Source organism: Melanotaenia boesemani, chromosome 2, assembly GCF_017639745.1.
Source record: "Melanotaenia boesemani isolate fMelBoe1 chromosome 2, fMelBoe1.pri, whole genome shotgun sequence".
Taxonomy (NCBI): Eukaryota; Metazoa; Chordata; class Actinopteri; order Atheriniformes; family Melanotaeniidae; genus Melanotaenia; species Melanotaenia boesemani.
Window position 1 is genome coordinate 33,696,389 of NC_055683.1, and position 18,733 is coordinate 33,715,121.

An 18,733-nucleotide genomic window follows, 5' to 3' on the forward strand; every position below is an offset into this window, starting at 1 on the left:
CCTATGTAGTGAGAAAAAAAACTGTAATTTAAACTGAACAACACCAGTCTAACCAGAAGCAAAAGTGATGAGATAAAGGATTTAAAAAAAAACCTCCAACAATTCAGATGCTCTTATTTTATTCTAAATAAATGAACAAAGTAATTGAAACAGTATAAAAGACACAAATGCATGTTGTTAATGTTTGTAGACACAATAAAATGCTAGAAATGAGCAGAGTATAATTGCAGAAACTTCATCTAATATACATTATTTGCATTTCAGATAAAGGCCACATCATAAATTATGAACCTATAACAGGCTCTTTAACATATCAGCTTTCAAAACCATGTTTGAATGCGATTCATACATTTATAGTCGTATAATTAGGCTATTTGCTTCTTTAAATTGGTTGCTTATCTATTTCCTAAATGGATATTAGCCTGACCCAAAGCAGTCACAATACAAATATGGTTGAATTAGCATTAAAAACATTATTTTCTGTTGCAAATTAATAAGATTAAGCTTGAAATAAAGATTACACCTTTTATTAAATGAGTTATCTTGCAATGTAAGCCTTGTTCGCATATATTATTGTTATTTTACCCCAAACCTATGGCCTCCAGAAAACTCTGGTTGGTCAGAGAGGTTGTTTCATTCACAAACACTCCCTTCTGTAACAGCATAGACTTTGGAATAGGATGTGCATGACGTGACACATAAAATCTCTTCAGATTTTGACTCATAGGCGATGGTTTATAGTCCATGCATGTATTTCCGTTCAGACTCGGAGCACACTTCACTTCCCATTTGTAGTAGAGCCGGCCATGCTGCAGATTGCACACATCCTCCATAACTCCAGCAGACAGAACTTTCTCACATTCTCCCAGCAAGTCATCATCCCAGGTGTTGTCCTCATCCCAAACTTCAAATCTCACTACATTTCCTGAGGACAGATCCTGGATGCCAAGGTCGAAAACTGTGTTCCAGTCTGGGTCGTTTTGATTGTGAAAAACACGAGTACGTTGAACCTCTCCATTAAAGAACATTTTCACGTAGCCATCCGTAGCAGTGGTGTGGTCGCCCCAGAGATCAGAGGCTCGCTGTACTGTGATAACAACCCGTGCCATGCCTTTACGGGTTGGGCAGCAGTCCTGGTTAACAGTTGGTTCATTGTGACATTGGCAGACGCAGGTGTCTCTTGAGTTGCTCCTGATTCCGGCCTGACAACGGTCACTGCAGTTCCTCCACAGGCCTCTCTCCAGAATGTAATGGCTGATGGCAGAGCGCAGGTTTTTCCTAACAAAGGTGTTAGGAGGCAGTAACTCATGAAGCGAATCAAGGGAGTATGAGATTACGTCAGGACTTTTTGGTACTGTCTTTAGCCATTCTTTGTAGGCTGATGGGTTTTTGTCTGTAGAGAAAAGAAGGTCTGCCTCTGTGGTATGGCCCCCCCTTATTTCTGTAAACCTGTTGAGAAGAGCAATGTTTCAACAGCTGAGCCAAACTGGCTGTTCTGGACTTAAAAGACGTGAACTTGCATAAAATTACAGATAGAAAATGAGAAGGATATGACACAAGCAAGAACAAATTTTAAAAAGTGTGTTCTTTACCTGTCACTGAAGAAATCTGAGAAAGATTTCTTGTTTTCCATCTTGTCAGAGTTCTTCTGGCAGTGCTTGGACTCTGCTTTTATACTGACTTTGATTGTTGCAGCAGCCTCTGCCTCCAGGCACATTTGAACTTCCTCCACACTGAGGCCCTGCAGGCTGGCCTCACACTGTTTGATGCTGGTCACAGACTCCACACTTCCCCCCAGCTTCACCTGGAATGGTGTGTTCAAACACAGTCTAGTTACCTAAAAGTATCTGGTGTTACTCTGGAAACGAGACCACACTTAGTGGATAAAGCCAAAGAACTTTGAGTTAATTTACTGCCTAAATGCAGGTAAAACATGTGAGAGCCAGCGTGAAATACAACAAGGGGAAGAAAATAACCAGAATCCATTTTTTGTTTTCTTTGCAGAATATGAGACATATAAAAACATGGAAGGATTTATCACAAAGTGTAAAAGTACACATGGATTCAATGTTCATTTTGGAGATAAAATGGTTGCTTTAATTTACCTTGGTGATGTAATGGGTGCCAAAGTTGTCAATCAGTTTGTAAAATCGTTGCTTGTTTTCTAAGCTGTAGACTTTGGGAAGCTTTTTCACTGCATTACGGAATTCTCTGTGCAACTTGGGAGTGTTGGAAACCCTGTAGCTGTTTTCATTGAATCAGCAGGCAGGAAAAGATATGACATTAGTTTATGGCAGTGAATCAATTTAGATTCAATATGGAAACATTGGGAAGAAGTTTAATTTAAACCCTGATATTCTTACCTGTAGTACTCACAGGATATGCTATTGCTTGTGAAGCTGAACTTGTCGTTCTTTGTTTTCTCCATGGAGTACTCAGCCAGTTTTGAATGAGTTCCAGCCAGCATCAGCGAGGCACTTTTGCCCCCCACATCTACATCTAGATTTGCCTTCCAGTTGTTCTCAACAGAAGAGGAGCTGGAACTGACCAGAGACTCACTGGATTTGTGAAGTTTAGAGGACACTGTTGCACTGCAGGACTGCTTTGCCCTCCAGTCGACCACTGAAAGGGGCAGTTTTTGCTTCTTGTTTTCCAGATAAGGGTTGCTACACAGGGTACAAGTTTTATCCTTGCGTTTCCACAGATTCATATCGAGCACAAAAGCCCCTTTACGCTCCATTTTGGTGATGTCAAAGCCCTCCCCAGCCAAATTGGAACCTGGAGCAAATTCTGCATCTTGGCACTGTTTTGGTGTCCCCTCTGTACATGACTGGTATGAGCATGGGGGGAAGTACAGCAAAAGTCCACAGCCGATCCACACATTCAAAAGGAACATGATGCTGTTAGGCCGGATAATGCAAACTGAAAAAGACAGAAAAAAATATTTTATTTATGCAAAAACAGGCTGGTATAGAAGTTCATTCATTAGCACACACGATATATGTTTTCTGTCTAATACTGCTAACAGAATGGAAGGTTACTTTGATTTGATTTGATTTATTCCAGATGTCAATGTTATTGTATTAAACATACCACAACAACAACAATATATATATATATATATATATATATATATATATACACATCCATACACATACACTCACATACATACATGCAGGTCGGGTTTATTTATGTAAAACATTTCCAACAGGTCATGTTGCCCAATGTGCTTTACAAACTACAACACATCCAAAATAAAATAATGCAAATAGTAATAGAGCAATAAATTAAGCAATATGATAAAGCAATTAAAAAAAAAAAGAAATTTTTTTTTAGATCAACTTGTGATCAAAGGCAGTTGAAAAAAATGCATCTTCTAGAGGGATTTAACATTTTCCAGTGATTGTGCAGATTTAACACTTACAGGGTTGTTCCAGAGGGACCTGCCGCAGAAAAGGCTCTGCCACCTCGAGACTTAAAATTGGTTTTTGGAATGGATAATATCAGCTGGGAGCTGGATCTCATGGATCTTGCTGGAGCACGAATAAATAGGAGCACAGACAGATAAGAAGGAGCTGGGCCATTTAGTGCTTTAAAAACAATAAGCAGGATTTTGAATTGGATCCTGTAAGAAACAGTAAGCCAACGTAGAGATGCAAAAACTGGTGTTATGTGCTCCCTCCGTTTTGTACCAGTCAACAGACGATAAGCTGCATTCTGGACCAGCTGGAGACGATGAACAGAAGATTAATCCAATCAAAAATACAGGGAGTTGCAGTAGCTCAATCTACAAGTGATGAACAGATGGATTACATGTTTAATGACATTAGCTGGAAGGTATGTCTCTATAGCTAGCTGTCTCGGATGGAAAAAGCCAGACTGGACTACTGCACTCACCTGCTTACAAAGATTAAAGGAACAATCAAGGTACACGCCGAGGTCTTTGCCTTGTAGTAAGAAAATAAAGGGCCCAGAGCACATACATACATCTACATACACACATATACACACACCTACAGAAAACTACACAATCAGGCTCATATGCACAATCCCATTTACAGCACCGATATGTTTCCTCTGTATTCATAACCCCCATTTTGATGGTTTTAAGATGATGGTTTTGATTAAAATGCAGGATATTAGTTGCCATGCAACAAAGTATAATTATATGCAACACAGTTGTATGTAAAAGAATCATGTTTTGTCAAAGCCTTATCTGTCAAAGCTTTGTGGGTTGTTTCTTATCATTTACCAGTTTCATTTTAAGCTACAGAGGCATAGAACTGTTACCTAAATAAAAAAGAAAATTAGGACATTATCACATTATAATGTGATAGTTTTATTGTAAAAATGTAAAACATATCACCTTAAAATGTGACGAGGTCTCTGATAGCTATCAGAAATGGTGACCTCTGTGATCCTAGCTATGCGAGGGTCACATTATGTTAGAAGATTCCAGACTAAAGGGGTGAAATAAGTCACCATTTCTGATAGCTATCATTTTAATGAACTCACACTCAAATACAAGCATTTTTAAGACTTTGCTCGTCTTGTAAGTCATACTGAGAAATGTATGCTATCGCCATCTGCGGTCACAGCTACTGATGGGTCACAGATTTTGGTGAAACACCTTTCTGTGTGTGTTTCCTGAACTTGTAAAAGTGTTTCGGTAAACTCAGAAAAAAGATTTTCACATCGATATAAAGTTGCTTTGTTGCTGGTAAAAGTGTTTCAGTAATGTATTCAGAACTTTGTAAAAATGTTTTGCATGCATGTTTGCATCAAGGATTTTAAAAGTATGTCACGTTTTGTACAGTTGTTTGTTCTAAAAAGTTGTCTAGTCCTTGGTAAAAGTGTTTGGGCATTGTACCTTTGTTTTGTAAATGTAAACATGGTTTCTATTATGTATCACATACATAACTTTCATACATAAGTAGCACAAAGTGCTTTACATAATAAGATGCTCACAATATAGACACCCTTCTTTTTACTGATTGGAGTGTGGAGTGTGTGTATTATCCGTACCATCTGACAGCAACTGTACAATTTTCGACTTTTAAGTGCCATTTCAATCTATTTTGCTAGTATTTTAACCTGAAACTGCTTAACACTTACACATTTAACTACTTCAGGCCACACACTCTTTCAGTGCAAAAAATGTATTGAAAATAATCAAATCAGAATCAAAAGTATGCTGTCTGTCATTGATGGAAAATCAGTTTATCACCTTATGAAAGCAGTAAAGTATGATTGGCTTGAAATAGGAAAATATGCACAGAAAATAGCACTTGTACAATATGTATTAATAATTGTACACACAGTGTTGTAAAATGTATGTTTATGGCTATTTCAGCATTTTTTTTATGTATTCATGGACTGTTCGGGAGTAAATGCGTTGTAAAATAAAAAGGGTCACAAAGAATATTAACCCTTTCATATATATTCACATACGTTTAACTTGCAAAGTGATGCTTTCTTATTCTTTAGTCATATTTGACTTTTTATATTTCATTTATGTTTTTACCTATTTTATTAAATACTTAAAATTATATGTTATCATATGTCTATTATGTTAATATTGTAGATAAATGTAACTGTATCATTTTTTTTCTTTTTTATCACCGAGGCACATTTGATGATGATAAAGTGTGTATATAGTATAGTTATTTATTCTACAGTGAGTTACAGAGTATTGGATAACTCACAGATGTCCGCTGAAGTTTTCAAATATCCCTTCCTCACCCATGCTCACAGTAGCAGCTCACAGCTTTTAAATAGATGCCCACTGTAGTGGACACTACGCTTGAAAGGATTGTAAGACATATTATATAAGTATTAGATCAAGGAAATTGCGACAAAAGCAAACCTGCACATGAAGACAACTAATAATAATGACAATTATAATGAACTGCATTTATATAGCCCTTTTCAAGGCACCCAAAATGCTTCACACTGAATTCAAATATTTATTCACTCCACATGTGGTAAGCTACATGCTTGGCAGCCAGTCCACACCAACAACCTCTCCAACCACCACCAAACATTCATATACCAGTGTGACCGATACTGGAAGCATTGTGGGCAAAGTATGAATATGATAAAGTGAGGTTCAAATCAACAACCCTCCAAGTATTGATTTGTTGTATCACCTGAGGCACAAAGAAGTGTGTCCACTGATCTTAACCTTTACCACATAACCTTCTTGAGTAAAATGTTATTAGATGAAGAAGAATATTTACATTTACCACCCTAAAATGAACATTTATGACAGCACATGGTTTTTTTGATGGTATATTATTTCAAACCTTTCTCAGTCTTTTAATACTAATAGATATTATTTTAATTTAAAGCTTATTCAGTGTTACCAGATTCATTACTGCTTACTCACCGCAGGTCATATTAGTGTTAGACCACTGCTGTGTTGAGCAGTAGCCTAACACTGTTGGAACTCCTGTAAAACTTTCGTCATTCCACTTTCAGACTTGTGAGTTTTTCTTGTCATTGTCTTTCCTCTCATCTGCGTTCACTGTAGAAATTCACTGGTGCACTTATTTTCCACCGCTGCCATCTCTGACACTGTCTTTCTTTACTCCTTAGTATCAGTTCTTTCAAGCAACTACCAAGTTCAATAACCAATGCTGACTGCAGTTTTTCTTTGAAATAGAAAGAACTTGGGTACCCACAGCTATGACGACATGCTCGCTTTAGTTAAAAGTTGAAAAGTCCCCTTCTCCCATCTCCACAACAACTAAACTGTTACCAGTACTCAGTAACCCATAGATGGTTAGTTGTGTTTAAGACTATTAGACGAAGGACTTGATAAATGACTTACCAATATCTTGCTACTTTGTCTTGCATGTATATGACTGCCTTGGTTGTGAACGTAAGCAGTAGGGTCTATGATTAAGAGAAGCAAAGCAGGGGGGTGAGGTGACTGTGGTCTTTAAGAGAGCAAGAGGAAAATATGTGGTTTGATGGTTTCATTTTTGTTCAACAGACAGTATGCAGAGTTGGATGAATCACTAGTCTAAATAGACAAACTCAAACAGTTCTCAACAATATAAAAGTCAGGCCATCTTTCTAGTTAGAAGGAACCATGATAAAACAAAAGTATTGTTTCTCTTAAGTGGATGATCTAAATGGTGAGAACAGGACACTGATTAACTCTAATCCTTTGTTATTATTACCAAACATACCAGACATATGAACATCTTCAGTATTCCAAGGGATAAAGCATGTTTATTTATTTCTTTTATTTTTTAAGTTGCACAATGCAGCAAGAACAGACTGTCAAACTAACAAAATGACAAGTATAGTTTTTTCCTAGTTTTTTTTTTCATTTCTCTCTGATTCTTGAAAATAAGTCACATAATCATGAAAACCAGAGAGTAACAATGAGAAAATGTATAAAACACAGGTGAACAAGAGGAAGAATCTAAAAGAAAAAAGCAGAAATAATGCAGAAATTGCAGATCTACTCAGTATGCTAAATGAAGATGTGCATAACTGAAACATTTGTGGTAATTTACATCATACTTGCACTTAGGTAGTAAAACTCTGGTTTTTCCATGAAGTTGACTCATCCACAAACACACCCATCTCTTTCAGGATGACTTTTGGAATAGGATGGGCATGACGGGACATGTACAGCTTCCTCAGACTTGGACTCATAGGTGAGGGTTTGTAGTCTGAGCACGAACTACCGCTCAGACTTGGAGCACATTTCACTTCCCATTTGAAGTACAGTGTGCCATGATTTAGAGAACAGAGATCTGACTTGACACCTTCACTTAAAACCTGCAGACATCCTCCCAAGTTGTCATCATCCCAACCACTGTCCTCATCCCAAACTTCAAAATACACTTTGTTTCCTAGAGACAGATCCTGGGAGCCCAAATCAACAATCGCGCCCCAGTGTGGGTTGTTGTTGTTGTAAATGACATGGGAACGATGGACCATCACTTTGTTAAAATATACCTTAACAAAGCCATCCGTCGATGTCGTGTGGTCACCCCAGAGCCCAGAAGCCCGCTGTACTGTTATGATGACCCGAGCCATACCCTTACGGGTTGGGCAGCAGTCTTGATTGACAGCGAGGTCGTTATGACATTGGCAGACGCAGGAATCTTTTCTATCAGTTTTAATACCAGCCTGACACTGCTCACTGCAGTTCCTCCACAGACCTTTCTCCAGGATGTAGTGGCTGAGGGCTGAACGCAGGTTCTTCCTTGCTGGGTCTTTTTCAGGCAATAATGCGTGCAGAGATTCTAGGGAGTATGAATTCAGGTCAGGATTCTGTGGTACTGTGTTTAGCCATTCCTTGTAGGCTGATGGGTTTTTGCTAGCAGAGAAGAGGAGGTCTGGCTCAGTGGTATGACCACCTTTTATCTCTGTGAACCTGTTTATGAAAGACATTTTTCACAGTTTGAGATGAATCACACAAAACAAGAAAGGAGTGACTTGTACAGAAATTCTGAAGTCTTCTAAGTGTCGGAGGTTGAAATGAATGGAAAACGAAAATGTTCCTTACCGATCACTGAAGAGGCTGGAGAAGTCTGACTTACTCTCAGACTTCTTTATGTCCTTCTTGCAGTGATTTGTTTCAACCTTTATCGTAACTTTGATACTAGCCGAGGCCTCAGCTGAGAGGCACATCTGCACCTCTTCTGCACTGAGCCCCTGCAAGCTGGCCTGACACTGACGGATGCTGGTGATGGACTGAACATTTCCCCCCAATTTCACCTAAAAGGATGCATTTTAAAACATTTTGTGTTAGCATAATTTCAATATTGCATTTTTTTTTTGGTCCAACTGTGCTATTTCATTCCTTATCATTTTACCTTGGTGATGTAATGGGTGCCAAAGTTGTCAATCAGTTTGTAAAATCGTTGCTTGTTTTCTGAGCTGTAGACTTTGGGAAGCTTTTTCACTGCTTTGCGGAATTCTTTATGCAGTTTTGGATTGCTGGAAACTCCGTAGCTGTCATTTGGGAAAGCAGGCAAGGAAAAAAAAAACGTAGTGTATCAGCATTGGATTCATTTCACACAAATAAAAGTTTATGTGGGGAATTTAATCCCTCATAATCTTCTTACCTGTAGTACTCACAGGATATGCTGTGGCTTGTAAAACTGAACTTGTCGTTCTTTGTTTTCTCCATGGAGTACTCAGCCAGTTTCGAATGAGTTCCAGCCAGCATCAGCGAGGCACTTTTGCCCTTCCGCTCTACATCTAGATTTACCTTCCAGTTGTTCTCAACAGAAGAGGAGCTGGAACTGACCAGAGACTCACTGGATTTGTGAAGTTTAGAGGACACTGCTGCACTGCAGGATTGCTTTGCCCTCCAGTCGACCACTGAAAGGGGCAGTTTTTGCTTCTTGTTTTCCAGATAAGGGTTGCTACACAGGGTACAAGTTTTATCCTTGCGTTTCCACAGATTCATATCGAGCACAAAAGCCCCTTTACGCTCCATTTTGGTGATGTCAAAGCCCTCCCCAGCCAAATTGGAACCTGGAGCAAATTCTGCATCTTGGCACTGTTTTGGTGTCCCCTCTGTACATGATTGGTATGTGCATGGAGGATAGTGCAGCAAAAGGCCACAGCAGATCCACACATACAAAGTAAACATGATGCTGTTAGGCCTGAAGAGCAAACTGAAAAAGATAAAAACTTTAGTTGGACATACAGCAGATGAAAAAAAAGCCACTCCTGCCCAGATGATGCTGAAACACAACAGGAAGCTATATCACACAAAACCAGTAATAAACTATTTCTCCCACCTACTAAACTATCTGAGTTTTAAATCTAGCTTAAAGTTGCTTCTGATATTGTAATCTTACTGCTTACAGTCCAGATACTTTCCCTTCATTTCTGAGAAACCCATTTATTTCTTTTATAAATAATGGTCCATCTTTATTTTTTTTATTTCTTTACCGTAACAAGATATTTTGGGGGTCTGTAAGCATAAAAAAGAAGCGCTGGTGACAAAATCCTACCCTAGAGAACAGCTGTGTCACAAGCTTGGTCTATGAACTGCATGTTCATGCACATGGATACAATTTCTTTCTTTTCTTTTTTTTTTTCACAGCTTTCATAGTGGGGTGGGGACAATTATCTCATAATCTGGGAAAAGGTTCTGTGTTAATGCTCACCATTATAATGTTTTCCTAACCTTAACCTACATTCTTCTGATGTCCAGATCCATACTTTTTGGCCTGTTAAATATGAACTGTAGATTCATTACTATGTCACAAAATATGTAGCTGTTCAGTCATATTTCTCCAGTATTACGCTGCTTTTACTGGATCCCTGTACAGTTTAGAGTAGAAAACATAATCCTTAGTGCCTACAAAGGCTTTAATGTTTGTTTTTACCCCCCACCTTAAATTAATAATCTATTTGTTCTCTCTATCACCAGAGTGCTGGCTTCCTTGTGATTCCTAAATTTCTATGACCAAAATAATCTGTAAATTGCTTTTCATGTTCTCTGGTACTTTGATCCATGGTATTCTTTTAACATTTAGTTTTATTTGAATTCCTGCTTTATCACCATCTACATTAGTTTATTTTTATTTACGATTTACTCTTTAAAATGTTCATTTTAATCTTTGTAATTATTTTATTTATCTATTTTTATTTTTTTTCTCTGTAAAACTGTTTGAGTTGCACTGAAGTTTTAGTTTAACATCTATATAAATAATTCTGAGTTTAATTGTTTCCCTGACTGGACATACGAAGGAGTGGTGGTTCTTTTAGAGGTGGGCTTTTGTCTGGATGACCTGGGTTCAAATCCCCAGCATGTCAACAGAGATAAACCACTGTTGGCCCCTGTGCTAGGTCCCTAAACCCCATACTGCTCCCCAGGCTCTGAAACATGGTAGCTCTCTGTTCTCTAAATTTAGAGACGGGTCAAACACAGAGCCTAATTTCCCAGTTGGGATTAATAAAGAAAAACCATTATAATATAGCAATTACATTAAACAAAGGTTCACATTATCTTATATGACTGTGTTGCTCAGAGATAACAACAGTTTCTGACACATTATTAACACATTTTTGATTCATTGGTTTTAAATGGTTACTCATCTGATTGTGGTTAGAGTTAATGAGAACTGATTTGGGTTGTCAGTAATGTTTTTACTTGCTATACTTGGGGATTGTACTCTCTGCTTGCTTTCATTTCAGTCCTTAAAAAGGCCTTCATAGATTTAAAAGAAAAACAGCAGCTTAATAACACTACTAAATCACTGTCTACAGCTCATTTTTCTTTCCCCCAGGATCTTTTCTGGGTCTCCTTTGATTTACAAATTTGAATTGATGACTAATGTTATTTATAAAATATCACTTTAGACAACACTGATAATGTTTTGGATAATAATACACATGCTTTTTTAAAACGCTCTTACCTTAGTTAAAATAATAAGGGTTTTAAAAATCTTTGATTTCCTTCTATTTTTTCATTCATTTCTCTGTAATGTTTTTAAATAAGTGATGGTACAACTAAAGGTATTTATTTGTAGTATTATATTCCATTGTTCCTGGAGCAATATGTTATTTTTCTAATTAAGCTTGAAAATATTTTAAAATGAGCAAATTGATATAAACTCACCGTGCTGGATGTGTTCAGGTTAAATGCAGAAATGTCAAAGTGACAAGTAAGACGATCAGGATGATGTTAAGGTGACAACACTGAGCATAAAGCAGACTTTTTATTGGCTGATTGGTGGAAAATGAACTTGACATGTTTTACACGTGGGTTTGGTCTGTGGCCATTTGAGAGAAAACTGCAGAAGGTGATGAAAACCTAGTATATTGATATATTTGTCACTGTGAGAGTTTCGTTTCTTGCGCTTTTAGACATTTACAGCTTTATTTTAATTCTACACACAGACATTCTATTCAAAACTTCACACAGGAATGACATATTGGCTTGCTTTAGTTTGATGATGCCAGATCTTTGCTATGTTTAAAGAACAGTATTGTTATTCCAACTAATTATTTTCTTTTCTTTTTTTCCTGAAGAAAAAAGTCTTAAAAAAAGGAAAATGGAACAACAAAGCAACAGTAGAGAACCTCAAACTGAGTAGAAATTTTGTGTGTGCATGCTGGCAGTGAGAATCTTATGCTATGAGTTCTTAAATTATTTTTATATAACCTAATGCTCTGTCAGAATAACTCTGAAAACTTTTAGCAGATACCACCACAGTTTCCTTTACTGGCAATACAGACCACAGTTTGTGAGTTTCGCCTTCAGTGTTTGCTACAGAATTAGCGGTGGAGAGTGTGATCTGCTGTGTTGTTGTTCTGCTGGGGCAGCACTTCCTGGGCCAGAGACTTAAATGAACCGAACAAGCTGATGTCTAAGGCTAGCTGTGAGCTGGGGCCTGCTCTGGGACCCCTAGAGTTCAGCTCAATTCAGTTTAATTATGTGGAAAAAACATCTGATTGAAACACTTTTTTCATAACTGTTTGCACACTGTAGCTTTAAGTTTAAAGCCATGGTTTCCACATATTGTGAGCAAATAGAAACACCACATGGACTTGTTAACAACGTTAAATGTACATTTTATTTTGAAAATGTTTAATGTGACATGTCTTTATAGTTCAACCACTTAAAAAAAAACAAAAAAAAAAACAGGAGGATTGCCATTTCTAGTACTCACACAGTACTCATTAACATCCAACAAATGAAAAGAGAAATTTTGACCTTTGGCTTTCTAAATTTTGTATGTGGTAAGCTAATCATTTACAGGAACTATTTAGATGCAGATTGGTTCTTCATGTCCCATCATGTAGCTTTTAGCTATGGACCACATCAACAACAGCTAGGGCAAATCAGTGAGTCATATCTATGTTTTCTGTTAGCCCAGTTGGTTAGAAACCAGCTAATTTGCCCACAACAAAAGCAAGTGAGTTTAATAAGAAAGATGGAGGTGAAAAGGTAACTTAATAAGTGAATGACGGGTTAAGCTCACTCACTCATGAATGAGATACTCTAACATAATTTACCAGTGATATTTAGCAAACTGTTTTACATTATTAATCTACAAACAATAAATGAACAAGATGGTGAATTAATGGAAAAATGTTTGAAATGAACTGAATCAAACAGACTTTTTTTCCCTGTGAGGAAAATGTTTCCCAGTTACATGAATGAGAATTAATACAAAAAAGTTTAAAGATATTCTATAGATTTGTACAACATAGCCCCCCGCCGCAGCTACCTCCACACCTCCACCACCACCACCACCACCACCACACACACACACACACACACACCACCTCCCCTTTCTATAGAAATGAGTTATTTGGAAAACATAACCAAAACATTTGGTTAGTGTGCAACTTTCAGACTGCATGAAGGGGAACCGTTCATCACAGTTCTGTAAAAGACAGGGGGAAAGGAGGAGGTGGTGTGATTCATTCTCAACAGTCTTCTCCTCCTGAGCTGCATTGCAGCAGCTTTTTCCAGAAACTTGGGTCTTTCACGGGGTCCTGTTCTCTGTCTCCTTTGTTTCAGCTGAAGGACGAAGGGGCTACCAGAGCTCTGGCGAAGATTTCAGTCCTTAAATGGTCTTAGTAGAAAAGTAGGCCTTTTGAAATTAATCAGAAGTGTCCAGGTATGCAAGTCCTACTCTAAAGCCCAAATCTTTAGATTAGGCTTGCAATGCTGAACACTTCTGATTGGTGCAGCATTCCCAGGTTTTATTTCTGCCTTTCTGCTTCAGCCAGGTTATGTTTAACATCCACCACAGCTCCTAAAAAACCTGTTAATGTTTGCAAACAAGCTGTTTAAACTCAGGCCACTCAGCAGCAGCGATCTTAATAAGAAAAATGAGATTTAGAACATAATTAACCTCTTTTTTATTTACACACATGGGCCACTTTATTAGGTCCATCTAGTGTCGAGTTGGACCACCTTTTGTGTTCAGAACTGCTTTGATTCTTCAGGACAAACTGTAGGTTCAACAAGGTGTCGGAAATATTCCTCAGAGATTTTGCTCTATATTGACACAGTTGCTGCAGCTTTGTGACATGGTGCATTATTCCGCTGGAAGTAGCCATCAGAATAGGCTACACTGTGGTCATAAAGGGGTGGACATGGTCAGCGACAATACCCAGGTAGGCTGTGGTGGTTGAACCATACTCAGTTGGCACTAAGGGTGTGCTAATAAAAATATCCCCTGCCCCATGACACCAATAGAAGCCTAAACTGTTGATCCAAGCCAGGATGGATCCATGCTTTAATGTTATTTCCATACAATTCTGAGCCTACCATCAGAATGTGGAGCTGAACTGGAGACTCATTAGACCAGCAACCTTTCTCCATTGTCTAGTGTCCAATGTTGGTGAGTGTGTGTGAATTGTAGCCTCAGTTTCCTGTTCTTAGCTGACAGGAGGCACCCAGTGCTGTCTTCTTCTGCTGTAGCCCATCTGCTTCAAGGTTGGACAAAGGTTATGTTCAAAGATGCTATTCTGCATTCCTTGATTTAAACCTTATTTGACTTCCTGTTACCTTTCTATCATCTCCAACCAGTCTGCCCATTCTCCTCTGACATCAACAAGACATTCTGGTCCAGACAACTGCTGCTCAAAGTTTCTGACATACTCAGACCAACAACCATGCCACATTTGAAGTCACTTAAATCCCCTTTTTCCCTAATTCTGACACTCAATTCGAACTTCATCAAGTCATTTTAATCAATGTCCACATGCGTCAGTGTATTAAGTTTCTGTTGTGATTGACTGATTAGATTTTTATGTTAACAAGCAACTCAAGGTGTACTTCATAAAACGGCCAGTGAGCGCATGTGTAATATTCACAGATTTTGAAAAAACAGCTGAAGCAGACTTTTTGTTTTTACTCTCCATATTGGTTTAAAAAGCACAATGGTGTCCAAACTCCTGGTAGGACTGTTGGAGTGTAACAACACACTTCAGTGAACTTAATTTGCTTATTCTATCCTGAACCTGAGAACTCAAAGGAAATGCAATAGACCCAGCACTGGAAAAAAATAAAAACCTTCAAGTTTACAAAAGTTTGGCATCATAAAATGCAACCTTTTATTGTAACAATAACAAAATAAGATCATGTTGGATTTTCTTTTTGAAGGACAAGACACTTATATGACATTTTAGGACTAATTCAAACATGTTTAAAAGTAACTTTTAGAAATCCAGTTCTTAAATCTACATTTCTACCAATAACCAGTGTCTACACGTCCTTTGTGTGTGTGCTGCTGTTAAAAAGTGTAACAATTATTTGAAAATGTCTAATTTATTTCTATACAATTATAAATAGTATTTTAAGAAAAAATAGTTCCACTCATTTTGACATTTAGTCAGTGAAATAATCTGTTATTGCAGTTTTAGTTCAATCTCTGGGATCTGCAATCTTCCCAGTCATCTTCCCTCTTGCTTTGCTCTAACATTTCATCCTGCTTCCCCTCTCTCCTCCTCCTGCATTCACTATAGCAGCTTACTACAAAAAGTAAAAAAATAAATAAATAAACAGAAGTGAATGAATGAATGAACTATAGTCCCAATCAATTAATGTATTGTTTTTTTTTTTTTTTTTTTACATTTATTTAAACTATTTCCTTAGCTGTGTGAAATCATTGTGGAAACTGCTGCAGTGAAGGCAGGTGAAACAGGAGCTGACTTGGCAGTTCAGCCACCTTTCTCTCCAACCTCTTCACCTGCTATCTCTCTCTCTCTCTCTCTCTCTCTCTCTCTCTCTCTCTCCGTTTTCCCTTATTTCCACCCTGCTCTCTTTCCTCAACCCTTCTCTCATCCTGTTAACCAGGAAACCAGGAGTAAAGTAAAATAAGAGGTATACACAGGTTTTAACCATTTATAATCACAATGTAATCATAATGCAATTTGCAACAAAACGCATAATCTGTTGTTATATTGTCTAAACTGTAATCTGTGCATCTGCTGACTCATGGTGTCAAAAAAGGTTGTAGTAATGTAGAAGAAGAAGGTTACTGATAGCCGTTGTCACTGAGATAGTTTCTGTCCTTTACAGAACAGAAGAAAAACAGTGGAAACTATGAAAAGAAGCATTAACCTCCTGAGACCCTGTGTGTACACATGAGGACATTGCATTTTTCCCTCTCTGCACCATGCTATTCGATTTTCTACAATTTTGACCCACTGGCCTTATTTGGGGCCACTGACAGCACCATCTAGTGGTTAAAAGACATCATAACATCCATTTAAATGGAAACAAGATGGCGGCAATCTCAGTAAACACCTTCTACAGCCACTCCCGGCAGAAAAAAGAACAAGGTAAAAATTCTATCTCACTTTCATGAATGAAACTAGTTTGTTTATGTACAGTAACATCTTAAGCATCATATTTCATGCAAATTTGACTAATTTTAGAAATACTTGCAAACTACAGCGTGTCTAAATGTTAAGTACTTGTTTGAGGACATTAGGGCTAAATTACGTTATTTAATGTGCTATGTGGCTAGCTAAACTGGGGAATATTTTGAAGATTATAATGGACAAGTGGTACTTTTTTTCAATGAGAGAAGCAAATATCTAGTAAACTATAGGTAATTACATCATCATATATTGCTATCTGACTATAATATAGATTCTGGTTTGAATTTGGAGTTAATTTAATCATTTTGTCATCTTAGGGAAACTTTCATTGTCAAAAGCAGAGCAGTTGCTCATGGCTATTGCAAATGACTCGGAAGTTGAAGATTTATCCAATGGTGAAGAGAATGATCCAGCTGTGGATGGAGACATTCCACGTGATGCTGGGGATAATTATTCACCACCAAGTTCACCAGAATATGATTCAGATGAAGATTATTCACCACCTGATGCAGAAGAAGCTGATCACTACATCACTGAGGATGAGAGCGAAAGTGAGCAACAACGTTCACAAGTGCATCAACGTAAACGAAATCGTGTTGAGAATGATGGTGAGCCAAAACCCAATTTTTATCTTTTTATCCTGTAGAACCTAAATTGTTTTGAAAATGTTAAATACATGATAAATGAGATCTTTATAATTTTTCTAGAACAAGATGAGGAACTAGGATGTGGAGACTCCAGGGCTGAACCTAGAAATGTTGCACGTGGTGAACGCTGGAAATCTGCTCCATTTACCCCAGACTTATTCCAGTTCCAAGGTAAAGATGATTATCTGAGAGATGAACGAATGGACTGGCAGCCACTTGATCATGTGGAGCAGTACATTGACTCAGAGCTGCTGAAACTCCTTACCGACTGCACAAATGCCATGTCACTGGCTAACAGTGGGAGGTCTCTCAACACTTCAGTTGAAGAGATGTACTACTTTTTTGGAGTAGCCATTTTGATGTCTTGTGTGCATTACCCACAAACGAAGATGTTCTGGTCCAATGCTCTAAGAGTCCCTGCTATCAGTGACAAAATGTCACGTGATCGGTTCTTCAAACTGAGAAGCCATCTGAAAGTAGTCATCGATGATGACATTCCTGAAGACAAGAAGAAAACTGACAAATTCTGGAAGGTGAGACCTTTCATGGATCGCATACTCAAGGGTTGCCGTCTTCAGGCTCGTCCAGAATGTGTCTCAATAGATGAACAGATGATCCCATTCACTGGAGCCTGCCCATTCCGACAGTATGTACCTCTCAAGCCCAATCCTGTGGGGATGAAGAACTTCGTGCTGGCATCAACAGATGGAATTGTGCTGGACTTTGAAGTATATCAAGGTGCAAAGACACTGGCTTTGCAGGTTCAGGAGTCAGAGGGGCTAGGCTTGGGAGCGCTTGTCATCAAACGTCTATCTGAAACACTGCAGCCAGGTACAAAAGTGTACTGTGATCGGTTCTTCACCACCATGTCAGCTGTGGAACACATGCTAAGGAAGCAGGTGTACCTTACTGGCACAGTGATGAAGAACCGGGTCTCCAAAGCAATGGAGAAGTTGCCGAGTGATCAGATGCTGAAACAGCAAGGAAGAGGTTCCTCAGCCACAGTTACCAGGGCAGATGGGAAAGTATGTGTTGTCAAGTGGTTTGACAACAAGCCAGTTGTGATGCTTTCTGTCGTTCATGCTGAACAGCCTGAGGACACCTGCCAGCGGTGGTGCAAAAAAAACAAAAGATATCTAACTGTCAGACGCCCAAACATTGTGCGAGAGTACAATACCAAGATGGGTGGGGTAGACTTGTCAGACAGAATGATGAGCTACTACCGAATGAGTGTCCGCACAAAAAAGTGGACCATTCGCATGCTGATGCACTTCCTTGATCTTGCCTTAGTCAACAGCTGGCTGCTGTATCGCCGTGACAACCAGGAACAAGGTACCCCAAGGAAAGCTATCATGAAGTTTCTGGAGTTTCGCATGGTAGCAGCTCAGGTATTCCTGAACAAGTGCGACATTCTTGAAGAAGATGCACATCTCGCAAATGTTGAGAAAGAGAATGCACACCTTACACAACCAGGCAAAAGATCTCGGATCACTCCAGTCCCACATGTCTCAGTTCGCACATGTTCTGCATCTCATCTCCCAGAGATGGTTGGCTTGAAAAATCCCATGCGTTGTAGAGGGCAGGGCTGCAGTGGCAAATCACGTGTGCGTTGCATGACTTGCAATGTGTTCCTCTGTTTACAGAGTGAACGCAACTGCTTTGCAGCATTTCATACAGCACAGTAATGCTGCTCTGTTCCAACAGTCTGCTGAGTATCTTGTTGGATAAAACCAGTTAGAGAAGGCTGCTCAGGG

At 38.5% G+C, this 18,733-nt stretch overlaps 3 protein-coding genes across 7 annotated transcripts; 1 reads left to right on the plus strand and 2 right to left on the minus strand.

The window, feature by feature from the left end:
• Nucleotides 1-102: 102 nt before the first annotated feature.
• Nucleotides 103-6,948, minus strand: LOC121633239 (perforin-1-like). Of its 4 annotated transcripts, none has more exons than XM_041975093.1 (6): nt 6,833-6,948; nt 3,425-3,533; nt 2,364-2,922; nt 2,106-2,244; nt 1,593-1,804; nt 103-1,449 (listed from the first exon to the last, which is right to left on the minus strand). In XM_041975093.1, exons 3-6 carry the CDS (start codon nt 2,894-2,896, stop codon nt 582-584), a joined length of 1,752 nt encoding a protein of 583 aa, XP_041831027.1. In that variant the 5' UTR covers nt 2,897-2,922; nt 3,425-3,533; nt 6,833-6,948; the 3' UTR covers nt 103-581. The 4 variants fall into 4 exon arrangements, with proteins under 4 accessions (XP_041831027.1, XP_041831036.1, XP_041831046.1 ...); XM_041975102.1 differs by lacking the exon at nt 6,833-6,948 and adding an exon at nt 6,389-6,739; XM_041975112.1 differs by lacking the exon at nt 3,425-3,533 and having other exon boundaries at nt 6,833-6,937.
• Nucleotides 6,949-7,227: 279 nt separating this feature from the next.
• LOC121633256 (perforin-1-like) lies at nt 7,228-11,666 on the minus strand. 2 transcript variants are annotated; one of them, XM_041975133.1, is made up of 5 exons: nt 11,606-11,666; nt 9,093-9,650; nt 8,841-8,979; nt 8,531-8,742; nt 7,228-8,398 (listed from the first exon to the last, which is right to left on the minus strand). In XM_041975133.1, exons 2-5 carry the CDS (start codon nt 9,623-9,625, stop codon nt 7,543-7,545), a joined length of 1,740 nt encoding a protein of 579 aa, XP_041831067.1. In that variant the 5' UTR covers nt 9,626-9,650; nt 11,606-11,666; the 3' UTR covers nt 7,228-7,542. The 2 variants fall into 2 exon arrangements, with proteins under 2 accessions (XP_041831067.1, XP_041831059.1); XM_041975125.1 differs by lacking the exon at nt 11,606-11,666 and having other exon boundaries at nt 9,093-10,967.
• Nucleotides 11,667-16,065: 4,399 nt separating this feature from the next.
• On the plus strand, nt 16,066-18,664 carry LOC121628186 (piggyBac transposable element-derived protein 3). Its single transcript, XM_041967142.1, has 4 exons — nt 16,066-16,290; nt 16,650-16,940; nt 17,040-18,526; nt 18,623-18,664. Exons 1-4 carry the CDS (start codon nt 16,233-16,235, stop codon nt 18,662-18,664), a joined length of 1,878 nt encoding a protein of 625 aa, XP_041823076.1. The 5' UTR covers nt 16,066-16,232.
• The last annotated feature ends 69 nt before the right edge of the window (nt 18,665-18,733 follow it).